Below are 25206 nucleotides of genomic sequence, written 5' to 3' on the forward strand. Positions count from 1 at the left end.
CTCCTTTCCACCCATTTCATGTTCAGTATAGACTGTAGATAGCTGATCTCATCGAGGACTACAATTGGATCTGCATTTTCCAAACCGTAGGTTCACAGTCCTCTTTACTTTTGTTTATTCGAGGGCCCTCTTGTTATTGTAAATTAAATTAAATTAAATTAAATATTTTGGCTTACTGTATTTCAGTATGTATAAATTTATTTAGCTTTTACGCTATAAAAATTATTCACGTATAACTCTATAAATATTGTTTTATAAGAAAATAAAATATTTTCCTTAATATTTCTTTTATTTTCTTATTATATTCAAATAACCGTAATTTCGTTTTAAATGAAGATTTTAGACTTTTAAACTCATTTTGAAAATGAATTATGTGTTTTGTACTTGTATATTACGTTTTAGCCAGTTTCGAAATTTTTGAGAAAAAAATGACCAAAATACCCCTGTGTGGCGAAAAATTTATTTTGATTGTTTTTGATCTAAAATAGTATATATTCTCTAAAAACTCGATATTTAACAATGATTGCTCACAGGAAAGCAAAGAAACTAATATGTAAGCCTTGCGGGGTTCCGGTTGGCATTCCGGATAATGAGTGTCAATCGGGACGTCGCGACGATTGTCATGGGCCTGAGGGAGGTTCCGGGTCGTGATAATTCTATTGGTACCAGAGCTTTTGGTTTTAAAGATAAGAGCTTTTGGTTTTAAAGATAAGAGTTTTTTGTTTTAAAGTGGTTTTAAAAAAAATTACAATATTAGTGTGGCCCCTGATTAAGTTAAGTTAGGTTGAATAGAAGGCATGCATTTTCATATAGAGCCTAAAGTTCCCTAAGCTTGCTCGTTTTCTTTTATAGATTATTATGCCTCCTCGACGCGAACGCCACCTCTCACTAGATCGGTTGGGAGGGGAAAAGGTCGTTCCCAACGTCGTCAGCAAGATGCAGTAGGGGAAGAATCGGCTGCGTCTACCATTCGTGCAGCACCTGCTGCTGAGCAGGCCGATAGTCCTCCACATCCTCCACCTGCTCCACCACCTACGGGTATTCCCACCATGCCTACTGAGGCAGCACAGGCATTGGCAGCTTTCTTTACCGCAATGGCTGGTGGAGATCCGACTGGTCAAGTTCCACCTATAGTACCACCAGTTACTCCTTTAGTTCCACCACCGGTACAAGATGTATCCATTTCCAAGAAGCTAAAGGAGGCTAGACGGCTCAGTTCTGTGTCTTTCACGGGTGAGTTGGATGCCACTGTGACAAAGGACTGGATTATTCAGGTTTGAGAGACTCTCTCTGATATGAGATTAGACGATGACATGAAACTGATGGTGGCTACGAGATTATTAGAGAAGAGGGCTCGTGCTTGGTGGAATTCAATGAAGTCCCGTTCCACTACTCCTCAAACGTGGTCTGATTTTCTCAAGGAATTCGATGGTCAGTATTTTACTTATTTTCATCAGAAAGAAAAGAATAGAGAATTTCTGAGTTTGAAACAGGGAAATCTAACTGTAGAGGAGTATGAGACTCGTTTTAACGAGTTGATGTTATATGTGCCGGATCTGGTGAAATCTGAGCAGGATCAGACCAGTTATTTTGAGGAAGGGCTCCGTAATGAGATTAGAGAGCGGATGACAGTGACTGGTAGGGAGCCGCATAAGGAGGTGGTACAGATGGCTTTACTGGATGAGAAGCTCGCGACTGAGAATAGGAGGATTCGGACTGAGTTTGCAAAAAAGAGGAATCCTGGTATGTCTTCTAGTCTGCCAGTAAAAAGAGGCAAGGACTCAGTGATTTCAGGGAGTACTACTTCTGTTTCCTTGACATCTCCTCAACCTCCATTTCCACCATCACAATAGAGACCTTCGAGGTTTAGCAGATCTGCTATGACTGGTTCTGGGAAGAGTTTCGGAGGTTCTGATCGATGCAAAAATTGTGGGAATTATCATAGCAGGCTATGTAGAGGGCCAACAAGATGTTTCCAATGTGGACAGACGGGTCATATTAGAAGTAATTGCCCACGGTTAGGACGAGCCACGGTAGTTGCATCATTTTCACCAGCTCACACTGATATGCAGAGGAGAGATTCTTCTGGGTTGCCACCGAGACAGGGAGTAGCCATACGGTCCGGTGTGGAGAGTAATACCCCGGCACATCCACCTTCGAGACCATAGACTCGTACCTCGACAAGAGTTTTCGCTGTGACGGAAGATGAGGCACGGGTTCGACCTGGAGCAGTGACAGGTACTATGTCTTTATTTGATAAAGATGCTTATTTTTTGATAGATACTGGCTCAGATAGGTCTTATGTGAGCACCACATTTGCATCAATTGCTGATAGAAACCTGTCACCATTAGAGGAAGAAATTGTAATTCACACCCCTTTAGGAGAAAAGCTAGTTAGAAACAGTTGTTATAGAGACTGTGAGGTAAGGGTAGGCGAGGAAGAATTTAGGGGTGATTTAATTCCTCTAGAGATCCTGGATTTTGATCTAATATTGGGTATGGACTGGTTAACTGCACATCGTGCGAACGTGGATTGTTTTCGAAAGGAAGTTGTTCTTCGAAATTCGGAGCGAGCAGAGATTGTGTTTGTAGGGAAACGTCGAGTATTACCGTCTTGTGTAATCTCGGCCATCAAAGCTTCAAAATTAGTGCAGAAAGGGTATCCGACTTATTTGGCATATGTAATTGATACTTTAAAGGGGGAACCTAAGTTAGAGGATGTCCCGATAGTGAGTGAGTTTCTTGATGTATTTCCTGATGATTTACCGGGACTGCCTCCTGATCGAGAGCTTGAGTTCCCTATTGATTTACTTCCGGGTACCGCACCTATTTCTATCCCTCCATATAGAATGGCTCCGGCGGAGTTGAAGGAGTTGAAAGTACAATTGCAAGAGTTGGTGGACAGGGGTTTTATACGCCCTAGTATATCTCCGTGGGGAGCATCGGTTTTATTTGTGAAAAAGAAAGACGGTACACTTCGGTTATGTATCGATTACCGACAGCTTAACAGAATGACCATTAAGAACAAGTATCCGTTACCGAGGATTGATGATCTTTTCGATCAATTACAGGGAGCTACAGTGTTTTCCAAGGTTGATCTAAGGTCTGGGTATCATCAGTTGAGGATTAAAGAACAGGATGTACCCAAGACAGCGTTCAGGACTCGGTACGGTCATTATGAGTTCTTGGTCATGCCTTTCGGGTTAACTAACGCACCGGCAGCTTTTATGGATCTCATGAATAGGGTGTTCCACCCTTACTTGGACAAGTTTGTTATTGTGTTCATTGATGACATACTGGTTTACTCGAGAGATAATGATGAGCACGCTGCCCACTTGCGTATAGTATTACAAACTTTGAGGGAAAGACAGTTGTATGCAAAGTTTTCGAAGTGTGAGTTTTGGTTACAGGAAGTGGTATTCTTGGGACACGTAGTATCGAGAACTGGAATATATGTTGATCCTAAGAAAGTAGAGGCAATTTTACAATGGGAGCAACCTAAGACAGTGACGGAGATTCGTAGTTTCCTCGGATTAGCCGGTTATTATCGGAGGTTTGTTCAGGGGTTTTCCTTAATAGCAGCTCCTTTGACCCGTCTAACTCGTAAGGGAGTTAAGTTTGTGTGGGATGATGTTTGTGAGAATCGATTTCAGGAGCTAAAGAACCGGTTAACCTCCGCTCCCGTTTTAACACTTCCTGTTAATGGTAAGGGATTTGTAGTATATAGTGATGCCTCAAAGTTGGGGTTGGGGTGCGTATTGATGCAGGATGAAAAAGTTGTGGCTTATGCTTCTAGACAGCTAAAGAGGCATGAAGCAAATTACCCTACCCATGATTTAGAGTTAGCAGCAGTGGTGTTTGCTTTAAAAATCTGGAGGCATTACTTGTATGGTGAGCATTGTCGGATATTTACGGATCACAAGAGTTTAAAATATTTGCTCACCCAAAAGGAGCTTAATTTGAGGCAAAGGCGATGGTTGGAGTTGATAAAAGATTATGACTTGGTGATAGACTATCATCCGGGAAAGGCGAACGTTGTAGCTGATGCCTTAAGTCGTAAGTCTTCATCGTCTTTAGCAGCACTTCAGAGTTGTTATTTTCCAGCATTAATAGAGATGAAATCTCTTGGGGTCCAGTTGAGAAATGGTGAGGATGGATCCTTATTGGCAAACTTCATTGTGCGACCTTCGTTACTTAATCAGATCAAGGACATTCAGAGGTCTGATGATGAGTTAAGAAAAGAAATTCAAAAACTGACCGATGGGGGAGTTAGTGAGTTCAGATTTGGAGAGGATAACGTCTTGATGTTTAAAGATCGAGTTTGTGTTCCTGAGGGAAACCAGTTGAGACAGGCGATCATGGAAGAAGCCCATTCATCTGCCTATGCATTACATCCCGGAAGCACCAAGATGTATAGGACTATCAGGGAGAATTATTGGTGGCCGGGTATGAAGCGAGACGTAGCAGAATTCGTAGCAAAGTGTCTCGTATGTCAGCAAGTTAAGGCGGAGCATCAGAGGCCAGCAGGTACACTTCAGTCTTTACCTGTTCCCGAGTGGAAATGGGAGCATGTAACTATGGATTTTGTTTTGGGATTGCCGCGGACACAGAGGGGAAAGGATGCGATCTGGGTGATCGTAGATCGGTTGACTAAGTCCGCTCACTTTTTAGCTGTCCATAGTACATACTCTATTGAGAAGCTGGCTCAGCTCTATATAGATGAGATTGTGAGGCTACATGGAGTTCCCGTTTCTATAGTGTCAGACCGAGATCCTCGATTCACTTCTCGATTCTGGCCAAAATTTCAAGAAGCTCTCGGAACCAAATTGAAATTTAGCACTGCTTTTCACCCACAGACGGATGGTCAGTCAGAGAGGACTATCCAGACCTTGGAGGATATGTTACGGGCTTGTGTCATTGACTTTATTGGGAGTTGGGACAGACATTTGCCATTGGTGGAATTTGCTTACAACAATAGCTTTCAGTCTAGCATTGGTATGGCACCGTACGAAGCTTTATATGGAAGAAAATGTCGTACTCCACTCTGTTGGGATGAAGTAGGTGAAAGGAAGTTAGTGAGTGTGGAATTGATCGAGCTAACTAATGACAAGATCAAGGTTATACGAGAGAGGCTAAAGGTAGCCCAGGATAGGCAGAAGAGCTATGCAGATAAACGGAGAAAAGACTTGGAGTTTGAGATCGATGATAAAGTTTTTCTTAAGGTTTCTCCTTGGAAAGGTAATAATTTGAATACTTTGAAGTATTAAATCTTATTGATTATACTATCATGATAAATTATGGTGTTTTATTGGATAATGAAAGGTGTGATTCGATTTGCGAAGAGGGGAAAGCTCAACCCGAGATATATTGGACCATTCCGAATCATTGAAAGGATTGGACCAGTGGCTTATCGGTTAGAATTACCTCCGGAGTTAGATCGGATCCACAACGTTTTCCATGTCTCCATGCTTAAGAAATATGTACCAGATCCCTCTCACGTCCTCGAAGCACCTCCGATCGAGTTGCATGACGATTTGAAGTTCGAGGTACAACCTGTGAGTATCTTGGATCGAAAGGATCGAGTACTGAGAAACAAGAGTATTTCAATGGTCAAAGTGTTGTGGAAAAGTGCTCGAATGGAGGAAATGACATGGGAAGTAGAGCATCAGATGAGGAACCAATACCCGCATCTATTTGTCGAATCTGGTAAGTGAAATTTTGAGGTCAAAATTTTATTTTAAGGGGGGTAGAATTGTAAAACCCGACCCTATAAATACATGTCATGACATACATGCATTGAGTAGCATGTTATTACGCTAGAAAAGCACCTAAGAATAGACGAAACCTGATATTGTACCTAACGGTACACTTAAATTGATTTAACCTCGAACTAGTTCAAATAGGAATTGTAGGATGAAATTTAATATTTTATAGTCCAGGAATGACTAAAAATGATTGTTCGGAGTTCGAGGGTTCATTTGGGGTAAAATTAGAAATTTTGATATTCAAGGGCAAAATCGTCATTTTGCCACCTAAGATAATAATTTGATCATGGAGTGAAATTTTTGACCAAGATTAACTATTTGGAGTATAATTTAATGATAGGAAGTGAAAAAGTTTAATTCTGGTGATTTTTGGAGTGTAGGGGCAAAATCGTAATTTTGCCACCCACGGACAAAATTTGAGATTTTGAGAGAATTTAGATCAAATTTGACAAATTGGAGAATGGTATGAGTATAAGGGATGAAAAATATGTCTATGGGCAATTTTTCAGTTTTTTGGGCAAAAATGTAATTTTTCACTTTTACGGGGGCAAAAGTGTAAATTTCAAAAATTACTCCACCGAGACTTTGGATAAGTCTGAGAATTTTATCTAAGCTATGGATATGTGGGACAAGTGTATGGTGAAAATTTGGAAACAAATGGATGAAATTTTAAAAATGGGCCAATGGGAAAGTGACACGTGGCATTTTTTTAATGAAATAATATTATTTTAATGAAAAGTCAGCCCATTTAAACCCAAATTTTGAGTGCTGGCCGGCCATAAGGAAGAACAAGAGAGGAAATAGAGAGGAAAGGAAGAAAAAAAGAAAAACCAAAGAGAAACAAGAAAATTCAAAGGGAAATTCGCGGTTTTCGACCGTTTACGCGTCTAACGGTAAGATTTTTCGATTTTAGCTTGATTTCTACCTTTCCTATGCCTTTATTTCCATTTAGCATGCTTGAGGAGAGAGATCAAAAAGTGATATCAAGGGCTGGACGAAATTCTAGGGGAGAGAAATTGAAATTTTTAGGTTTTGATTTTTAGTTAAATTGATAGTTTTAGTTAGTTAAATGTGTTTAGAAATTAAATTGGGCAAGAAATCATTAAATTTTCACAATACCCACTCTTGGCTGGATGCTCAATGCTGTACAATGATGATGAATTGATTTTATTCTAAGGGAAATGAAGAGAAAATGATGAAAAACGATTAAACGTGATAGAAAAACAAAGTAGAAAATTAACCGAGTTAATGTCCCATTTTTGGCCGAATTTTCCAAGGAAGGGAGTGAGCTGATTTTGTTGTTTTTAGAAGGTTATTGGCTGATATTTAATGGTTAGAAATGTTGGAGAGAGAATGGGATGATTTAGAGCTAAAATGGAGCGCGTTAGCAATTTATCGGGCAAAGTGCCAAAAATAGGTTAATACCGCGTTTAAGCCGTTTTAGGCTATTGCATTTCATACCATGCATTAGTATAGGATTTAAGTTAATTATATAGTGATTTAGCATCAATGTGATGAATTGTGTAAATTTTTGTAATGTGTCTAGGAGGAGAGCCTTCCGGAAAAGGCAAAGAAGTCGTACCCGACGAGTAGTGATCGGGGCGCTTAGAAAGCTTTTAGTTTGTACAAACGGTGAGTAAACTTATTATTATTGTAAATTATCTAGAGTTTATTTTAAATGCCCTTTATGTATTTTATGAAATGAGAACGAGATTAAAACGGGATTTTTGATGTTTTAGGAATAAATGTGACAAATAAAAATATATTGTATTGATTATGAAATTGAGTAATTGGAGGCTACAAATTGACTTGAAAAATATATATTTTCCTAGGAATGGCTTATGAGAAATGAGTATATGTGGCTATATTTTGTGAATGCATTGGGAAATTTATGTAAGTTGTTTTACTATGCAGGCTGGATAAATAAATAAAAGCCACGTTATACTGTCGAAATTTTATTAAAATTGGTGGGTTAGTCACTGCAGTGACGGGTTTCCGTGGACTGCCTATTAGAGGGGCACGGTAAACCCAGTTATATAGTTACTCCGGTTGTAGAGGCGAGGAGGGTAACTCCCGGGGTAGTATTAGAGCTCACTTCACGTCGAACCCCCACGTGAATGTGTAACTCGGCCAACGCCAAGGAACGGCTGGTTTTAAAAATAAAAATGTGTTTCACGTGTGAATATTTTAACACCCTTGGCGGACTCGGTTAGATGCCTCGGCCAAGGTATCCCCGAGGATTAGTTTTGGCTTGAGCCTTGTTTTAATAAAAGACATAAGCCTTAACAACTGTTTTGGTAAATTACAAATATTTTATGGTTTAAGAAATAAATTGAAAACATTATGAAATGGGTTGAAATTTGTTGTTTAAACTTGCCTCCATTTTACTCGCCTTTAGATATTTATGATAATGTCTGTTTACTCATTGGGATTGCAAAATCTCACCCAACTCCTTTCCACCCATTTCAGGTTCAGTATAGACTGTAGATAGCTGATCTCATCGAGGACTACCATTGGATCTGCATTTTCCAAACCGTAGGTTCACAGTCCTCTTTACTTTTGTTTATTCGGGGGCCCTCTTGTTATTGTAAATTAAATTAAATATTTTGGCTTACTGTATTTCAGTATGTATAAATTTATTTAGCTTTTACGCTATAAAAATTATTCACGTATAACTCTATAAATATTGTTTTATAAGAAAATAGAATATTTTCCTTAATATTTCTTTTATTTTCTTATTATATTCAAATAACCGTAATTTCGTTTTAAATGAAGATTTTAGACTTTTAAACTCATTTTGAATATGAATTATGTGTTTTGTACTTGTATATTACGTTTTAGCCAATTTCAAAATTTTTGAGAAAAAAATGACCAAAATACCCCTGTGTGGCGAAAATTTTATTTTGATTGTTTTTGATCTAAAATAGTATATATTCTCTAAAAACTCGATATTTAACAATGATTGCTCACAGGAAAGGAAATAAACTAATATGTAAGCCTTGCGGGGTTCCGGTTGGCATTCCGGATAATGAGTGTCAATCGGGACGTCGCGGCGATTGTCATGGGCCTGAGGGAGGTTCCGGGTTGTGACATACTCCCATACTACCTCTTGCTAGCTAGGTGTTTTAGAGAGAGAAAGAGCGAGAGCTTCCATAATAGCTTGAAAATTCTTGGAAAGGAATTCACTTACAAAGCTACCAAGGTGAGTAATGAAGTAGAGTTGATTTTTAAGTGTTTTGTAGTTAAGGTTGTTTATTCATTTTAGAGTGATTAGGATAGTGAAAATAGATAGCCACTTAATGAAAATTGGAAGCTAGTTAGGAGATAGCTTTTAGAATTATAGTTATGTGAATTGAGTTTATTTGTGATACTAATGTGATGATAGGTTCCAACGAAGCCCCATCGCCCCATTTGGACTATTAGAGGAAGTTAGAGTTGGGTAAAGATTTAACAAATACCGGTGAGTGAACTTGCATTAAAATGTTTTGGGATTAGGGCATTTGTGTTTGCTTAAATCCATTGAAATATTTTATCTGTTTTTCTCTAAAATATGCATGGAACAAGCTTTTAATGAAACGTTTTGCATTGTGAAATGCTACTGTGATGAATCCATGTGCCTTGTGTTATGTTGATATATATTTATATATCTAAATATATATGATATATATTGATAGTAATATGGTTTGTAATTATAACCGAGCATGTGCTCCATGTGGGGGAACACATGCCGGTGATGACGGGTGTGGGAGTGTGGATGATGATATTGCCTGTGCGCGATGTGGGGGATGCACACAACAGTATTAGTTGTGCACGATGTGGGGGGATGCACACGATGACTCCAGCTATGTGTGCGATGTGGGGGTTGCACATGAGTTGGGTGAGGCAGTGGTGGTATTGGTGGTTATGTATGTATATATATATATATAAATGTTATAGAAAGTTTATGAAAGAAATTGGGATTGTGTTGTATGTTGGCATTATTAGTTGCTCTCAAATTGCTTTTCGTTTCAACAAGAAAATGGCTTTTGATATAACAAGACTCCTTTTAACTAAATTGCTTTGTTTCTCATTGCAGCAAGATTCATTTTTGCTGCAGCTAGAAACTCTCGAGTTGGAGGGGTGGTTACATTGGCCTGGTTCTCGCTGCAGCAAGAAATTTTTTGTAGCTTCTTGCTACAGCGACAATGGATTCTCGCTGCAGCGAGAAAATCTCAGGTGGTTCCAAAATTTTGGAGCAGTGCTCATGAAGATTTTTACCACTTTTCGATCAGAACTGAGCAAAGTACTAAACATCAAAGTTGTATCCCAGCTTCTTAGCTTTTTAATGGTCCAAAATTCATGTCAATTTGACTTTTTTAGTGGGAGAGATGAATGAATAACCAAAACATATGCAAACTAAGACTGTTTCTTGTTGCAGCCAGAAACTTGCTGTCATGCTTGCTACCTTGCTTGATTTTGACATATTTTTTACCCCTTTAACGTCATGGATTGATCATGGGTTTTTGTAACAGTATGAGGTTATTAATCAAAGTTTGAAATGAGGGGTTTTTAGTAAGAAATTAAATCAACTGCATTGTTTTTGAAACAAGTGCATCATGATTTCCAAGTTCTCCTTATCGATTGCTTATTCCTTTCTTATGTTCACTCACTGAGTTTTATACTCACGTTTTTAAACTTCATATTTTCAGATTTAGAGGCAGTTGGGACCTAGATTGAGTGTCCATGTATACTCGTCTTCTTGGCTGGTACGATGGCATCTCAGTAGCGGTACCTTCACTTAAAGTCACTTTGCTGACGGATGAGAGTCTTTTGTCTGTGTGCATGTATATGTAATGTAAACTACCAGGAGTCATGTTATAAATGAAGTATGCATATGTTGGATTGAAGATGATGCCCCTATGAGACGGCAATGAATAATAGTACTTTGAGATAATACAAATAGGAATATTCGGTTGCTATAAAATATTACTAAAACATTCATCGTTGAGAATTACAACACATGGTTTTAAAGATGATGGAATGAGGAATAGGATCTCATAAAGAGGCTTGCTTGGGCCTAGTAGGCTATGCCCATTGAGCCCATGCGCCGATCATGGCATGAAAATTGGGCTGTGACAAACATATTTTGTCTTAATTAAAGACAAGAGTTGTCTTAAATTAAGATAATGCTAAGAGAATTCTTGCAAAATGAATCTAGACATCCATGTTTATAAATGGAGACTCTATGTTGGACTATCACTCTTTTATTTATTAATAATTCTTTTTAAATAAAGATGGATAATAATAAAATAAGAATTATTATTCAACAATGAGTTTTATTTTATCAAGAACTCTAAATGATAATTAAAGAATTAAATTATTTATTCTTTAATTTTAATTTTGATAATTATGGAACATGTTTGATGTGTTCATAACTCTAAATGGATGGTCAAGATTGACTCAAAGGTATTTAATTTTGAATAAACCTTTGAGTCAAGAGTTTTAATAAAAGGAGAAGAGATCAGAATAAGAAAAACGTACGTATTTTTCTTAAAAAAGTTTCAACTAGTACTTCTCTCTTTCTCTTCCTCTTGACTTTGCCACATCTCTCTTCCTCTCTTTCTCTCTTCCATTATTGGCTAATTTCTTAAAAGAAAAATAACCATTAATTTTTAAGAAGAAAAGAGAGACAAAATTGATTGCCATCTTGTTGTTTGGCATTCCACACCTTGTTCACTCAAGGTTCAAGTTGAAAGCATTCTTGAAGAATAAGTGGTAAGCTTGTTTTGTTGAGAAATCAATAATTGGTGTGGAGGTGTTCGAAAATAAGAATCTCGAAATAAAAGGTATGTTTTATCTTACTTTAATAGATTCTTTTTTTTAGTATGCGATCATGTTACTTGCAATATGAATGATGTGCTTCTCCACTTGTATAATTAGAATGCTTGGTTCCTTTATAAAAGAAAAATATTTGAAATCCATGTTTTACACAAACACATCAATGCACTTAGATCCAACTCCATCAATTAGTATCGAAGTAAGGTTTATTGCAAGTTTTGTTTCCTATATCTATTATGCTTGGTTGGCCCCTTTGCATGTATTGGACTATCTTGATGTGATCAATGTATGGTTGTATGTTTTGATGGTTTATTCAAGGTTTTTGCCACATTAATTGTCCTAAAAATTTTTCTTATCACCTTTTTTTCTTTTTGCTATGTAACGAGAAAGGTGCCTTATCATTGCCATGTTTCTTTCTTGATATATTTTTTAATTTTTTCTTACATTTTTGTAACTAGCAAAAGCCATGTAATTTTAATATTACTTGATGTATTTTTGTCACGACCCGGTACTTTCCTCGAGCCTGTGACAATCGTCGCGATGTTTTAATAGACATTCATTACTCGGAATGCCAATCGAAATCTTACAAGGCTTTAATATCAGTTTTCTCACATCCCCTGAGAGCAACAATTGATAATATCATATTTTAAAAGATTATAAGATATTTCCAAACCAAAACAATAAAGAAAATAATTTTAATCTCACAAGGGTATTTTCATCAATTTTCCCATAAAATTTCAAAACCATCTAAAAATGTAGTATATGAGTGAAAGATACATATTTCATAGCCAAAAATAAGTTTAGATATCTAAAACCTTCATTTAAAGTGAAATGATAGCTATTAGAATAAAATAAAAATATTGAATAAAATATTCTATTTTCTTATAAAACAATTTTTATAGAGATATCCACAAATAATTTTTGTACCGTAAAAGCAAAATAAATTCGTAAATACAGTAACACAAATAACTAGAGTATGTAAGTTAATTTACAATGACATGTGGACCCCCGAATGACCAAAAGTAACGAAGGTTGTGAACCTACGATTTTTGAGGATGCAAATTCAACAGTAGCCCTCGACGAAATCAGCTATCTACTGACTCTCCTAAGCCTGGAATGAGTGGAAAGGAGGGTGGTGAGTTTATATAAACCCAGTGAGTAAACAAACATCATCTAAAATATCTAAAGCTGAGTAAATGGAGACGATTAAAATAGATCATCATAAGATGGTTCATAACATCAAAACACATTTCAAATCATATAAACCAGTTACATTTCATCCAAAATATACAACGAGGCTTATGAATCTCTTAAAAACTTGGCTCATGCCAAAACCCATTTTCGGAGATACCTTGATCAGAGGCATCCAATCGAGACCACCAAGGCTGTTAAAGAAAAGTTCATATACGCACAAAACACATTTTTATGTTTAAAATCATAGTCATTCCTTGGCATTGGTTGAATTCACTTTCACATGGTGGTTCGGCATGAAGTGAACTCTAAACTTTACCTCAGGAGATACCCTACGCGTCTCTTCGACCGAGGTAAAAATATAACCAGATTTCGTGCCCCTCTAATAGGCTGGCCCACAGAACCCACCACTGCAGTGATTAATCTATAACCCACCAATTCAATAAAAATTCATCATCATGACGTGGCAATTTCATCATTATCCAGCCTATCAACGCAAACAACAGTTTATACATTTTCAACATAAATACCCATCCAACCATTCATGCCCACATTATCATAAGCCATTCAATTCAAAACATAATTTACAATACAGCAAGTAGTCTCCAATTACTCCATTTTCAAGTCATCATTAAATTTCAAAATAATTTATAAAATCATTTCATTTAAACACATTTTCTGTCATGACCCGAAACTCCCTTAGAGCCCGTGACAACCGCCGTGGTGTCTCGATGGGCACTTCTCTCTCGGAATGCCATTCGGAACCTCGCAAGGCTTCATATCAGTTTCTCGTTTTCCCTGGTGAGTAACTATGGCCAAATATTATGTTTTAAAGGATTTTGAGCTATTTTCAACTTAAAACAGATAAAACGAAAATTTTGTCTCACAGGGGCATTTTAGTCATTTTTTCCAAAAATCTCAAAATCAATTAAAAATGTAGTATGCAAGTGGAAAACACATATTTCATAATCAAAAATAATTTTGGATGTATAAAACATTCATTTAAAATGAAATTATGACTATTAGTATAAAATAAAAATATTAAATAAAATATTCAATTTTCTCATAAAACAATATTTTAAGAACACTGCATAAATAATTTTTACAGCGTAAAAGTAAAATAAATTCATATATATTGTAATACAGATAATCAAGGTATAAAACTAAATTTGCAGTGACACGTGGGCCCACGAACGACTAAAAGTATCCAGAGAGATAAACCTACATATTTTGAGGATGCCAGTCCAATTGTAACCCTCGATGAAATGAGCTATCTACCGACTATCCTGAGCCTGAAATGGGTGAAAATGAGGGTGGTGAGATTATATAATCTCAGTGAGTAAACAAATATCATTTAAAACATCTAAAGGCGAGCAAAAGGAGACTATAAAAACATTTCATTAAACAGTAATTTATCATTTATCAACTTATTTCAACCAAATGAAATCAATTTATTTAAATCAAGTAATCAGTATGGCTTATGAACTTTTTAAAACTTTGGCTCATGCCGAAATCATTATCATACTCAGTTATCAAGGATACCTTGATCGAGGGCTATCCCAACCGAGTCAGCAAAGGCTGTTAAAAAAATTCACATTTCGCATAAATCATATTTTTATTTTGAAACATATAATCGTTCCTTAGCGTTAGCGGAGTTCATCATCACGAGCTGGTTCGGCGTTAAGTGAACTCTAAAACTGTTAGCCTCAGGAGTTATCCACCTGCGCCTCTCATACTAAGGTAAGATATAACGGGGTTTACCGTTCCCCTCTAATAGGTTGGCCCATGGAAACCTGCCTACTGCAGTGGCTAGTTAAATAACCCACCATACAATAAAATTCATTCTAGCATGACATGGCAATTATTGTAATTCACAACCTGTCAAGGCTAAATACACATTTCATATATTTCAACATAAATACTAATTTAGCCATTCATGCAAATATTATCATAAGCCATTTATTCAAATCATAAATCTACAACATATTAGTGGTCTCCAATTACTCTATTTTTCAAAATCGTTATTTCGTTTCAAGACAATTTATAAAATCATTTTATTTAAACATATTTTATTTATAAAACCAAAAATTAACCTTTTAAACTCATTTTCATAAAATTCCACCAAAATCGATTAAAATCATACTTTAGATAATTAAAATGATGATAAGGTTACTCACAGTATTAGGAGTAGAAATACTCCTATCCTCTGCCCTCGGGTGCAGTCTTTTATCTGAAATAATTGACTCACCACCTATCCATAATCCATGACACAAAATTCAATAAATTGTGTCAATTTATCATAAATTATTTCAGGCTCTTATCCATGCGTATGCACTAGATAGGATTTGAAATGTCTAGACAATCGCTTAATTGCGGTGTCCGACCTAACTCGCCTATACACGGTGTAAATTCCTAAAATCCCCAATTCGACTCCAATTCCATCCATTTCAATTTCAATTATCCAATTATATCCACAATACCTCAATGACTGTGAATTTGGTCCAATTTATCAGTCCGGACTATAAATTACGCTTTTACCCCTAGTGGGTAAAAATTTCAATTTATTGCACCGAAAATTCCCATTTAATTTCCAACCTCATAATTCATCATTTTTCCACCCAATTCTCTTAAAATAAAGTCAACCTCATCCTCACATACCATTGGCTAGATTCGGCCTAGGGAAATTCATGGAGAAGATAAATATTTTTCTTGTTGTTTTACTCATAAACATGCTAAACTAACACTAAACACTAACATAGCTCAAAATCAAATTTATCTAACAACTTTCTCTCTCTAAACCCATATGACCAGAATTCAAATCATCCTCAAATCACATGATTCAACCATGAAAAATGATGGAAAATGCATGGGAAAGGTAAAGCACAAGACAAATTTAAGAAATGTTACCTTTTTTCACTTGATTTTTGAATTTCCACCTATTTTCCCTTTAAATTTCTTAGCTAGGGTTTTATTTTCTCCTTTCTCTCTCTTGTTTCTTGCTTGGCCGAATGTTGAAGAAGAAGAATGGGTGGGCTGATTTTTTTTATGCCTTTTTATTGTTTAATGAAATAATATTATTTTATTCATATTTTAAATATTTTATTAATTCATTTTTTTTTCTAGCCATCCACTTGTCCTACTTTTTCCACCATGCATTCCCTTTGACTTATCCAAGTCTTAAGTGAAATTTCCAGATTTTTCCAAAGTTTTGGTGGAGCAAATTTTTCAAAATTACACTTTTGCCCCCGAACTTTTCAAAAATTACATTTTTACCCCAAAAATTGAAAATTTGCCATAATGCATAATTTTCACTCCTCATACTCATTTCACACTCCAAATAATTAAATTTGATCAAAATCCTTTCAAAAATTAAATTTTTTATTTCGGGTGGCAAAATTACCATTTTACCCTTTTACTCCAAATTATACCGAAATTAAAATTTTTCACTTCTAAACCTCAAATCTTACTCCAATAAGTCAAATGGGGCCAAAAATCTTTTCTAAAAATTTCCATTTTGTCCCCAGGTGGCAAATGACCATTTTGCCCCTAGATAGCGAAAATTCCGGTTTGACTCCAAATTGATCCTCGAACTCCGAATCACCATATTAAACCATTCTGGGACTTTAAAATTCTTAATTTCATCGTAAATTCTCTATTTGATCTAGTTCGAGGCTTAAATCAACTTTATTGTACCTCTAGGTACAATACCGACTTTTGTAAATTTTTCGGGACTCTCCTAGCATGCAAACATGCTATCCATCACATGTATGTCATGACAAATATTTTTATAGAGTCGGGCTTGTCATCTTCTCCCCCACTTGGATCAACCATATGATCCTTCTTCTTGATTGACTTCGACATCCGGCTAAATATTAATATTTTAATATTATTTTATTAATAAAATATTATTTTATTCTAAAAATTTTATCTTGTCTCCTTGGTACCCAAAATACCTTATTATGCCTCACTTGACTTCCAAATCGCCTTTTATCTCACAAATTCTCCTCCGATAAAATTATTATTATTTTATTATTATTTTCTCACTTGCGAAATATTTTATCCTAAACTACTCCTTTCGTCTTTTATCACTTTTAAACATTTTAATTGACCTCAATTTGCATTCGATCAACTTTATTTATCACCATATCAAAGTATGGGGTATTTCAATCTCCCCCACTTAAATAGAATTCGTCCTCGAATTCCCGTCGATGTTGCGTTATCAATCTCCTTCTATGATCCTACTCCTTGTTCCTTCTATAGGGACATTCAATTTATTTACCTCGTTCACCTTCAGTTCAATTAAATGCTTTATTTATGGCAATTATCATCCTTTGGAACCGGATCAGTAATACTTTTCACAACCATGATCTCTTATATCTAGACACTAAGCATGCCTTTATTACCATTATTAAATTTGAACCATAACTTCACCTCAATTATACTGATTTCAATCACATATCATACTTACTTATGTATACCTAATCATCATTTTATTAATTCGCTCCGTACCAAATTTCTCAACCTTGATTCATCCATCTTATACTGGTCTATACACTTCCTTTAATAGAGTTCCATTAAGAACTTAAACAATCCAAGGTTTACCTTCAAAGTCACTCATAACTTTAATCGTTCATTGCATGTCTGTTAACACTTTAGCTCACTGACCTCTCTAGACACTATTTCAAAATCTCCCAATTACTGAGAACCATTCTTCACTTTAGTTAGTCAAATTATCAATTTCATATATACATATGTACATGCATTTTCAAATGTCAACATTTCTCGTTATGTATAGGGATCCATGTGTTCACATGCCTTGGACTACATTTCCCTTTATTCATTCACATCCCAATCCTAGTTTCAATATAATAATTCTTATAGTGCATGTCAACCTTCTTATTATACTTGCGTATAACTTCATATCATTCATATCATTTCCAACCATATGCTTGAGTTTCCTTGTACTATATATCATTGCATCACAATGTCATCTCCATTGAATTATAATCTATTATGCGTGTATGCTTTATAATCCCATTGATATCTCAAAGATTTATCTTGACTTGATTATTGCATCTTATGCAATACTACAATTCCTAAAAGTAATCCTTTTTCCTTGATTATCCTTCATGCCTCTTACATATATTGTATCCTTATTGCATTCCGATATTGATTTGTCACTTAAGACTCAAACTCATTTGAATCATGTATGCCTCAAGCATTTTTGAATTCCAATTCCCATACTACCTTAGGAAAATTTCATTATCTGACTTCATTTTCAAGGTTAACTTCTATCATCCTTTGTTCCACTCTTTCATATGAACATAACATCATTCTTCCTTATCCAATTTATAAATTGTACTTGAAATTGTAAAACTTGAAACTAGATTCCCCCCAAGTACTTTTCAATATTAATATGAATATCACTTTCAGCGTACAGCTTCCTTTTTATAATCACATAACTTAGTGCTTGCTTTAACGAGATCCAGAGCAAAACTTCTCTTGAGTATTTCCTTGGGAATATCTATCTTAAACTTATGTCTCACAACATATGATCACTTAACTTGTGACTTAGCCGTTAGGCTCCTCAACAAGTTTTAAAAATCTCACATCTTATGCTCATCTCATATAATTTATAATTCTTCCTTGAAGATGTTTAAACATTCTTGAAACACTTAATCACTTATTTACTCTTTTATACACCAAGTATATCATTTCCATAAAGGCATGCCCAACTACTCATGCTTCAACTTATCTCCAAGGGTTTCTATCATACCCCGTAATTTACTTGTGTTGTCACTAATCCTTTCCTTTCAACAAAGTCAAGTCAAGATTTGTACATTCTCATAACAATATTCTATATAAACTCATTTGCTATATCATTCTTGAAAGCTCCATTCACACTCTCATCACTTGGTATTGACATCTCTTATCAACATCTCATATATTCATCTAACCTTTCGCTCGCTTCCTCATTAGTCTTTGACAAGACTTAATCTCTTGTCTTCCTTATTTCTTAAGATTTGACTTCAGTCATCATATTATTCATCTTAACATGTTAATTTATTATTATTATTTTTTTTTTGTAACCATCTCAAAAACTCTCTAACTTTTCTTTCTCTTACATGCCAATATATAAGGCAATAAAGAAACTTTACAATTTCATTCATCATCTTTATCTTAATACCTCCCTAATGCACTGAAGACTACAAACAACTAAGCTTAGCATCAAAACCAATAACCATATTTCAACTCGTGAGTTTCATCTTTATGCCGTTCATAGTCTGCTCGTGCTTTCTAACCATAAGGGGTTCTTAACGCGACAGCGTTTGATAATCAGTACTGTAGTGTTGCAACTATTTGAATTTACTTTATCCCTGTAACTCTTTTACCTTTAAAGTTACTACCTCAATTATTCACAATCGTGTGGCTTCCCTCTGAGTCTATACCACAATTAGCAAGACTAACTTTCTATCACAAGTACGCAATCAAAACATTGATTTAACGTATTTATTTTGCCACTAACATTCATATATCTTTACCATAACATTTAGTACGAATTTGCTTAAGCAAAAATCTCCAAATTTATTCATAGCTACATGTATCATCAGATTGCCCGTCACTTATCATCAATCAATAAATCCCAATTTAGAATGCTCTTTCCATACTATATAGTAACTTCACCATATAGTATCACAGCACTATGCTCCTCCATTCTACTATCATGCACACTCCACAGAATTTAATTAGAAGATTTACATGCCTTGCCTAATGCTAATTCCATTTAATCATATCTTAAATACTCTAAACTTGTAATTTACAACTCCAAGTGTATGTCCATATATTAATAATCCTTATATATTTTATGATCATGAAAACTACAACTTACAAACTAGCTTTCTATCATATGCACTTTATTAGAGCATTATTTTCAGCATATTTAATCTACCCTTGGTGGTATGTCAAAATCATCCCTATCTCTGTGGTAATCTAAAGGAATCTCTCCTCTGCATATCTGTATGAGCTGGTCGAGATGGAGCAGCTGCCGTAGCTCGTCCTAACTGTGGGCAGTCACTCCTAATGTGACCCGGTTGACAACAATGAAAACATCCTGCAGGCCCCCTACGCAGCCCCACATGATAATTCCCACAATTTTTGCATCTATGAGAACCTTCAAAATTCTTCCCAGAACCAGCCATAGTAGATCCGCTAAACCTCGAAGGTCTCTACTGTGATTGTGGAAATGGAGATTGAAGAGATGTCACTGAAACAGTAGTAGTACTTCCTAAAACAAAGGAGTCTTTGCCCCTTTTTTGTGGCTGACTAAAAGATACATTCAGATTTCTCCTTTTTGCTAACTCAGCTCGCAGACTCCTATTTTCATTCGCAAGCTTCTTAGCTCTTAAAGCCATTCGCACCACTTCTTTAGCTACAGTTGCGTCTGACTCACCCATACAAGAAACACAATTATGTTGCCTAGCCTTTTTAAGCTTCTTAGAATTAGAAACATCTAGCATTGGTGGTGGGACAAGAGGTGGGGGCGGTGGTACTGAAGGAGTAGTTGGAGGATCTGTAGGAAGAGCTTGACCAGCCTGAGCCTAGCCAGCAAGAGCAATAAAAAAGGCTGCCAATGCCTGAACTGCCTCAGGAGGCATGGCAGGAATACTGGTAGATAGCGGAGAAAGCGGAGGATGTCGAAGAGTCTTGGTCTGTTCAACAACAAGTGCTGCCCGAATAGTAGATGCAGTCTATTCTCCCTCTATAGGATTTAGCTGACGATGTTGGGAACGACCTCTTCCCCTCCCAACCGATCTAGTGAGAGGTGGGTGTTCGTATCGAGGAGCCCTGCCAATCTATAAGAGGAAACAAAGCGTGTTTAGGCTACCTCAGGCTCTATATATTAATGCATGTATTCTACTCAACCTAACCTGATTTAACCTAACTAACTTAACTTAACTTAGGCCACATTGATACTGTAGTTTTTAAAATAACTTTAAAACCAAAAACTCTTATCTTTAAAACCAAAAACTCTAATACCACTAAAATTGTCACGACCCGAAACTCTCTTCGAGCCCGTGACAACTACCGCGATGTCTCGATGGGCACTTATCTCTCGGAATGCCATCCGGAACCCCGCAAGGCTTAATATCAGTTTCTCGTTTTCCCTGGTGAGTAACTATTGCCAAATATTATGTTCTAAAGGATTTTAAACTATTTCCAACTTAAAACAGATAAAACGAAAATTTTGTCTCACAGGGGCATTTTAGTCATTTTTCCCAAAAATCTCAAAATCAGTTAAAAATATAGTATGCAAGTGGAAAACACATATTTCATAATCAAAAATAATTTTGGATGTCTAAAACATTCGTTTAAAATGAAATTATGACTATTAGTATAAAAGAAAAATATTGAATAAAATATTCAATTTTCTCATAAAACAATATTTTAAGAACACTGCATAAATAATTTTTACAACGTAAAAGTAAAATAAATTCATATATATTGTAATACAGATGATCAAAGTATAAAATTAAATTTGCAGTGACACGTGGGCCCACAAACAACTAAAAGTATCCAGAGAGATAAACCTACATATTTTGAGGATGCCAGTCCAATTGTAACCATCGATGAAATGAGCTATCTACCGACTATTTTGAGCCTGAAATGGGTGAAAATGAGGGTGGTGAGATTATATAATCTCAGTGAGAAACAAATATCATTTAAAACATCTAAAGGTGAGTAAAAAGAGACTATAAAAACATTTCATTAAACAGTAATTTATCACTTATCAACTTATTTCAACCAAATGAAATCAATTTATTTAAATCAAGTAATCAGTATGGCTTATGAACTTCTTAAAACTTTGGCTCGTGCCGAAATCATTATCATACTCAGTTATTAGGGATACCTTGATCGAGGGCTATCCCAACCGAGTCCGCCAAGGCTGTTAAAAAAATTCACATTTCGCATAAATCATATTTTTATTTTGAAACATATAGCCATTCCTTAGCGTTAGCGGAGTTCATCATCATGAGGCAGTTCGGCGTTAAGTGAGCTCTAAAACTGTTAGCCTCAGGAGTTATCCACTCACGCCTTTCATACTGAGGTAAGATATAACGGGGTTTACCATGCCCCTCTAATAGGCTGGCCCACGGAAACCCGCCTATTGCAGTGGCTAGTTAAATAACCCACCACACAATAAAATTCATTCTAGCATGACATGGCAATTATTGTAATTCACAACCTGTCAAGGCTAAATACATATTTCATATATTTCAATATAAATACCAATTCAGCCATTCATGCAAATATTATCATAAGCCATTTATTCAAATCATAAATCTACAACATATTAGTGGTCTCCAATTACTATATTTTTCAAAATCGTTATTTCGTTTCAAGACAATTTATAAAATTATTTTATTTAAACATATTTTATTTGTAAAACCAAAAATTAACCATTTAAACTCATTTTCATAAAATTCCACCAAAATCGATTAAAATCATACTTTAGATAATTAAAATGATGATAAGGTTACTCACAGTATTAGGAGTAGAAATACTCCTATCCTCTACCCTCGGGTGCAGTCTCTTACCTAAAACAATTGACTCACCACCTATCCATAATCCATGACACAAAATTCAATAAGTTGTGTCAATTTATCATAAATTATTTCAGGCTTTTATCCATGCATATGCACTAGATAGGTTTGAAATGTCTGGACAATCACTTAATTGCGGTGTCTGACCTAACTCGCCTATGCATGGTGTAAATTCCTAAAATCCCCAATTCAACTCCAATTCCATCTATTTCAATTTCAATTATCCAATTATATCCACAGTACCTCAATGACTATGAATTTGGTCCAATTTATTAGTCCGGACTATAAATTACGCTTTTACCCCTAATGGGTAAAAATTTTAATTTATTGCACCGAAAATTCTCATTTAATTTCCAACCTCATAATTCATCATTTTTCCACCCAATTCTCTTAAAATAAAGTCAACCTCATCCTCACATACCATTGACTAGATTCGGTCTAGAGAAATTCAGGGAGAAAATAAATATTTTTCTTGTTGTTTTACTCATAAATATGCTAAACTAACACTAAACACTAACATAGCTCAAAAATTAAATTTATCCAACAACTTTCTCTCTCTAAACCCATATGACCAGAATTGAAATCATCCTCAAATCACATGATTCAACCATGGAAAATGATGGGAAATGCATGGGAAAGGTAAAGCACAAGACAAATTTAAGAAATGTTACCTTTTTTTTCACTTGATTTTTAAATTTCCACCATCTTTTCCTTTAAATTTCTTGGCTAGGGTTTTATTTTCCCCTTTCTCTCTCTTGTTTTTTGCTTGGCCGAATGTTGAAGAAGAAAAATGGGTTATGGGCTGATTTTTTTATGCCTTTTTATTAGTTTAATGAAATAATATTATTTTATTCATATTTTGAATATTTTAATAAGTCGTTTTTTTTTTTGCCCATCCACTTGTCCTACTTTTTCCACCATGCATTCCCTTTGACTTATCCAAGTCTTAAGTGAAATTTTCATATTTTTCCAAAGTTTTGGTGGAGTAAATTTTTCAAAATTACACTTTTGCCCTCGAACTTTTCAAAAATTACCTTTTTTGCCCCAAAAATTGAAAATTTGCCACAATGCATAGTTTTCACTCCTCATTTTCATTTCACGCTCCAAATAATTAAATTTAATCAAAATCCTTTCAAAAATTAAAATTTCGATTCCGGGTGGTAAAATTACCAATTTGCCCTTATACTCTAAAAATATCGAAAACTCATATTTTTCACTGGTAAATCTTCCAATTGTACTTCAATACTCATATCATACTCAAACATGTCAAATGGGGCTAAGAAAATCTTTTCTAAAATTCCCATTTTGTCCTCAAATTGCAAAATGACCATTTTGCCCCTGGATAGTGAAAATTTCAGTTTGACTCCAAATTGATCCTCGAACTCTAAATTACCATTTTGAGTTATCCCTAAACTGTGAACTCTTAATTTCACCTTAAAATTCCTATTTGAACTAGTTCGAGGCTTAATTGACTTAATGGTACCATTAGGGCCAATATCGTCTTTTAACGATTCCTTGAACTTCCTAAATATGCAAACATTCTATTGAGCATGTAAATGACGTGGTAATTATTTTATAGAATAGGGTTTGACACCTTAGTTCCCAAAATACCTTATTATACCTCAATTCAGATCCGATAAGCTTTATTTGTCACCATATCAAAGTACGGGGCGTTTCATTTTCCATAAAATTACAAAATCGGATAAAAACATACTTTAGATAATTAAGACGATAATAAGGTTACTCACTATATTGGGAGTTCAAAATGCTCCTATTCTTGGTCCTCTGGCACAATGTCTTTACCCTTATTAGAGGACTCACCACCTATACACAATACACGTCAAATAATTCAATATATCGTGTCATATCATTATAAATCTATTTCAAGCTCTCTATATGAATGCATGAGGTTATTTGGATAGTCACTTAAAAATGGAATTCACGTTGGTTCAAGGGTGATCGAAATGGATCAGTTTTCGACCTAATTCGAACTCTTCACCTTTGATTTAACCAAAACATCCAAATTGATTCCAAATAAATTCATTTCACTTCCAATACTCCAAATCATCAAATATAAGCTAGATAACATAAATTATAGCAAAATCATCCTCAACATTTTCCCTTGGAAAATTCGGCCATGATGGGTGCATAAAGACTATAGTTTTTCACACTTGATTTTTACACCATAAATCATTAATTCCTAACCAAATCACTTGAAATAAAATCAAATCCACCATCAACATACCATAAGGAAGATTCAGCCAATGAGGGTGATGTAAGAAGATGAATTTTTCTTGTTTGCTTTTTATGCTACACATCACTAAGGAACTAAAAACACTAGAATAACATGAAAACTAGCTAAATCCAAGATCAAAACTCCTCCCCCCATGTCCGGCCAGCAAAGGTATCCTCATGTAAACTTGATTCTCAACCACGAAAAATGAAAAAGAATGCAAAGGAAAGGTAGATCACAAGCTAAAATCAAGAAATTTTACCTTTACTTGCTTAATTCTTTGAAATCCACCAATTTTCTCTTGAATTTTCTAACTAGGGTTTTGTTCTTTCTTTCTTTTCTCTTTTCCTTGGTGAGGCCAAACATGAAGAATGAATAAGAGAGGTGTGTGCTAGTTTTTTTAATGCAAATTATAAAGAAATGAAAACTTGCCACTTGTCACCATCCTATTGGTCCATTTTTTAAACTTAATAATTAAGCATTCTTTCTCCACCACAAAAAATATCTCAATTATCCATAATATAAAATGTTAATGGATGAAATCCTTAGGCATGACAAGTGTTGGGTGGTGTAAAATTCCAATTTTGCCCTTCAGTGG

At 35.3% G+C, this 25206-nt stretch overlaps 1 protein-coding gene across 1 annotated transcript in view; it reads left to right on the forward strand.

The window, feature by feature from the left end:
- Positions 1-2168, forward strand: part of LOC108662825 (homeobox protein ESX1-like) — an 8774-nt gene extending 6606 nt beyond the window's left edge. The window contains exons 2-3 of the mRNA XM_018124420.1: positions 933-1166; positions 1989-2168. Coding sequence (XP_017979909.1) covers positions 933-1166; positions 1989-2168 — 414 coding nt within the window. The remainder of the gene's footprint in view (positions 1-932; positions 1167-1988) is intronic.

This window comes from Theobroma cacao, chromosome 7 (genome assembly GCF_000208745.1).
Source record: "Theobroma cacao cultivar B97-61/B2 chromosome 7, Criollo_cocoa_genome_V2, whole genome shotgun sequence".
NCBI lineage: Eukaryota > Viridiplantae > Streptophyta > Magnoliopsida > Malvales > Malvaceae > Theobroma > Theobroma cacao.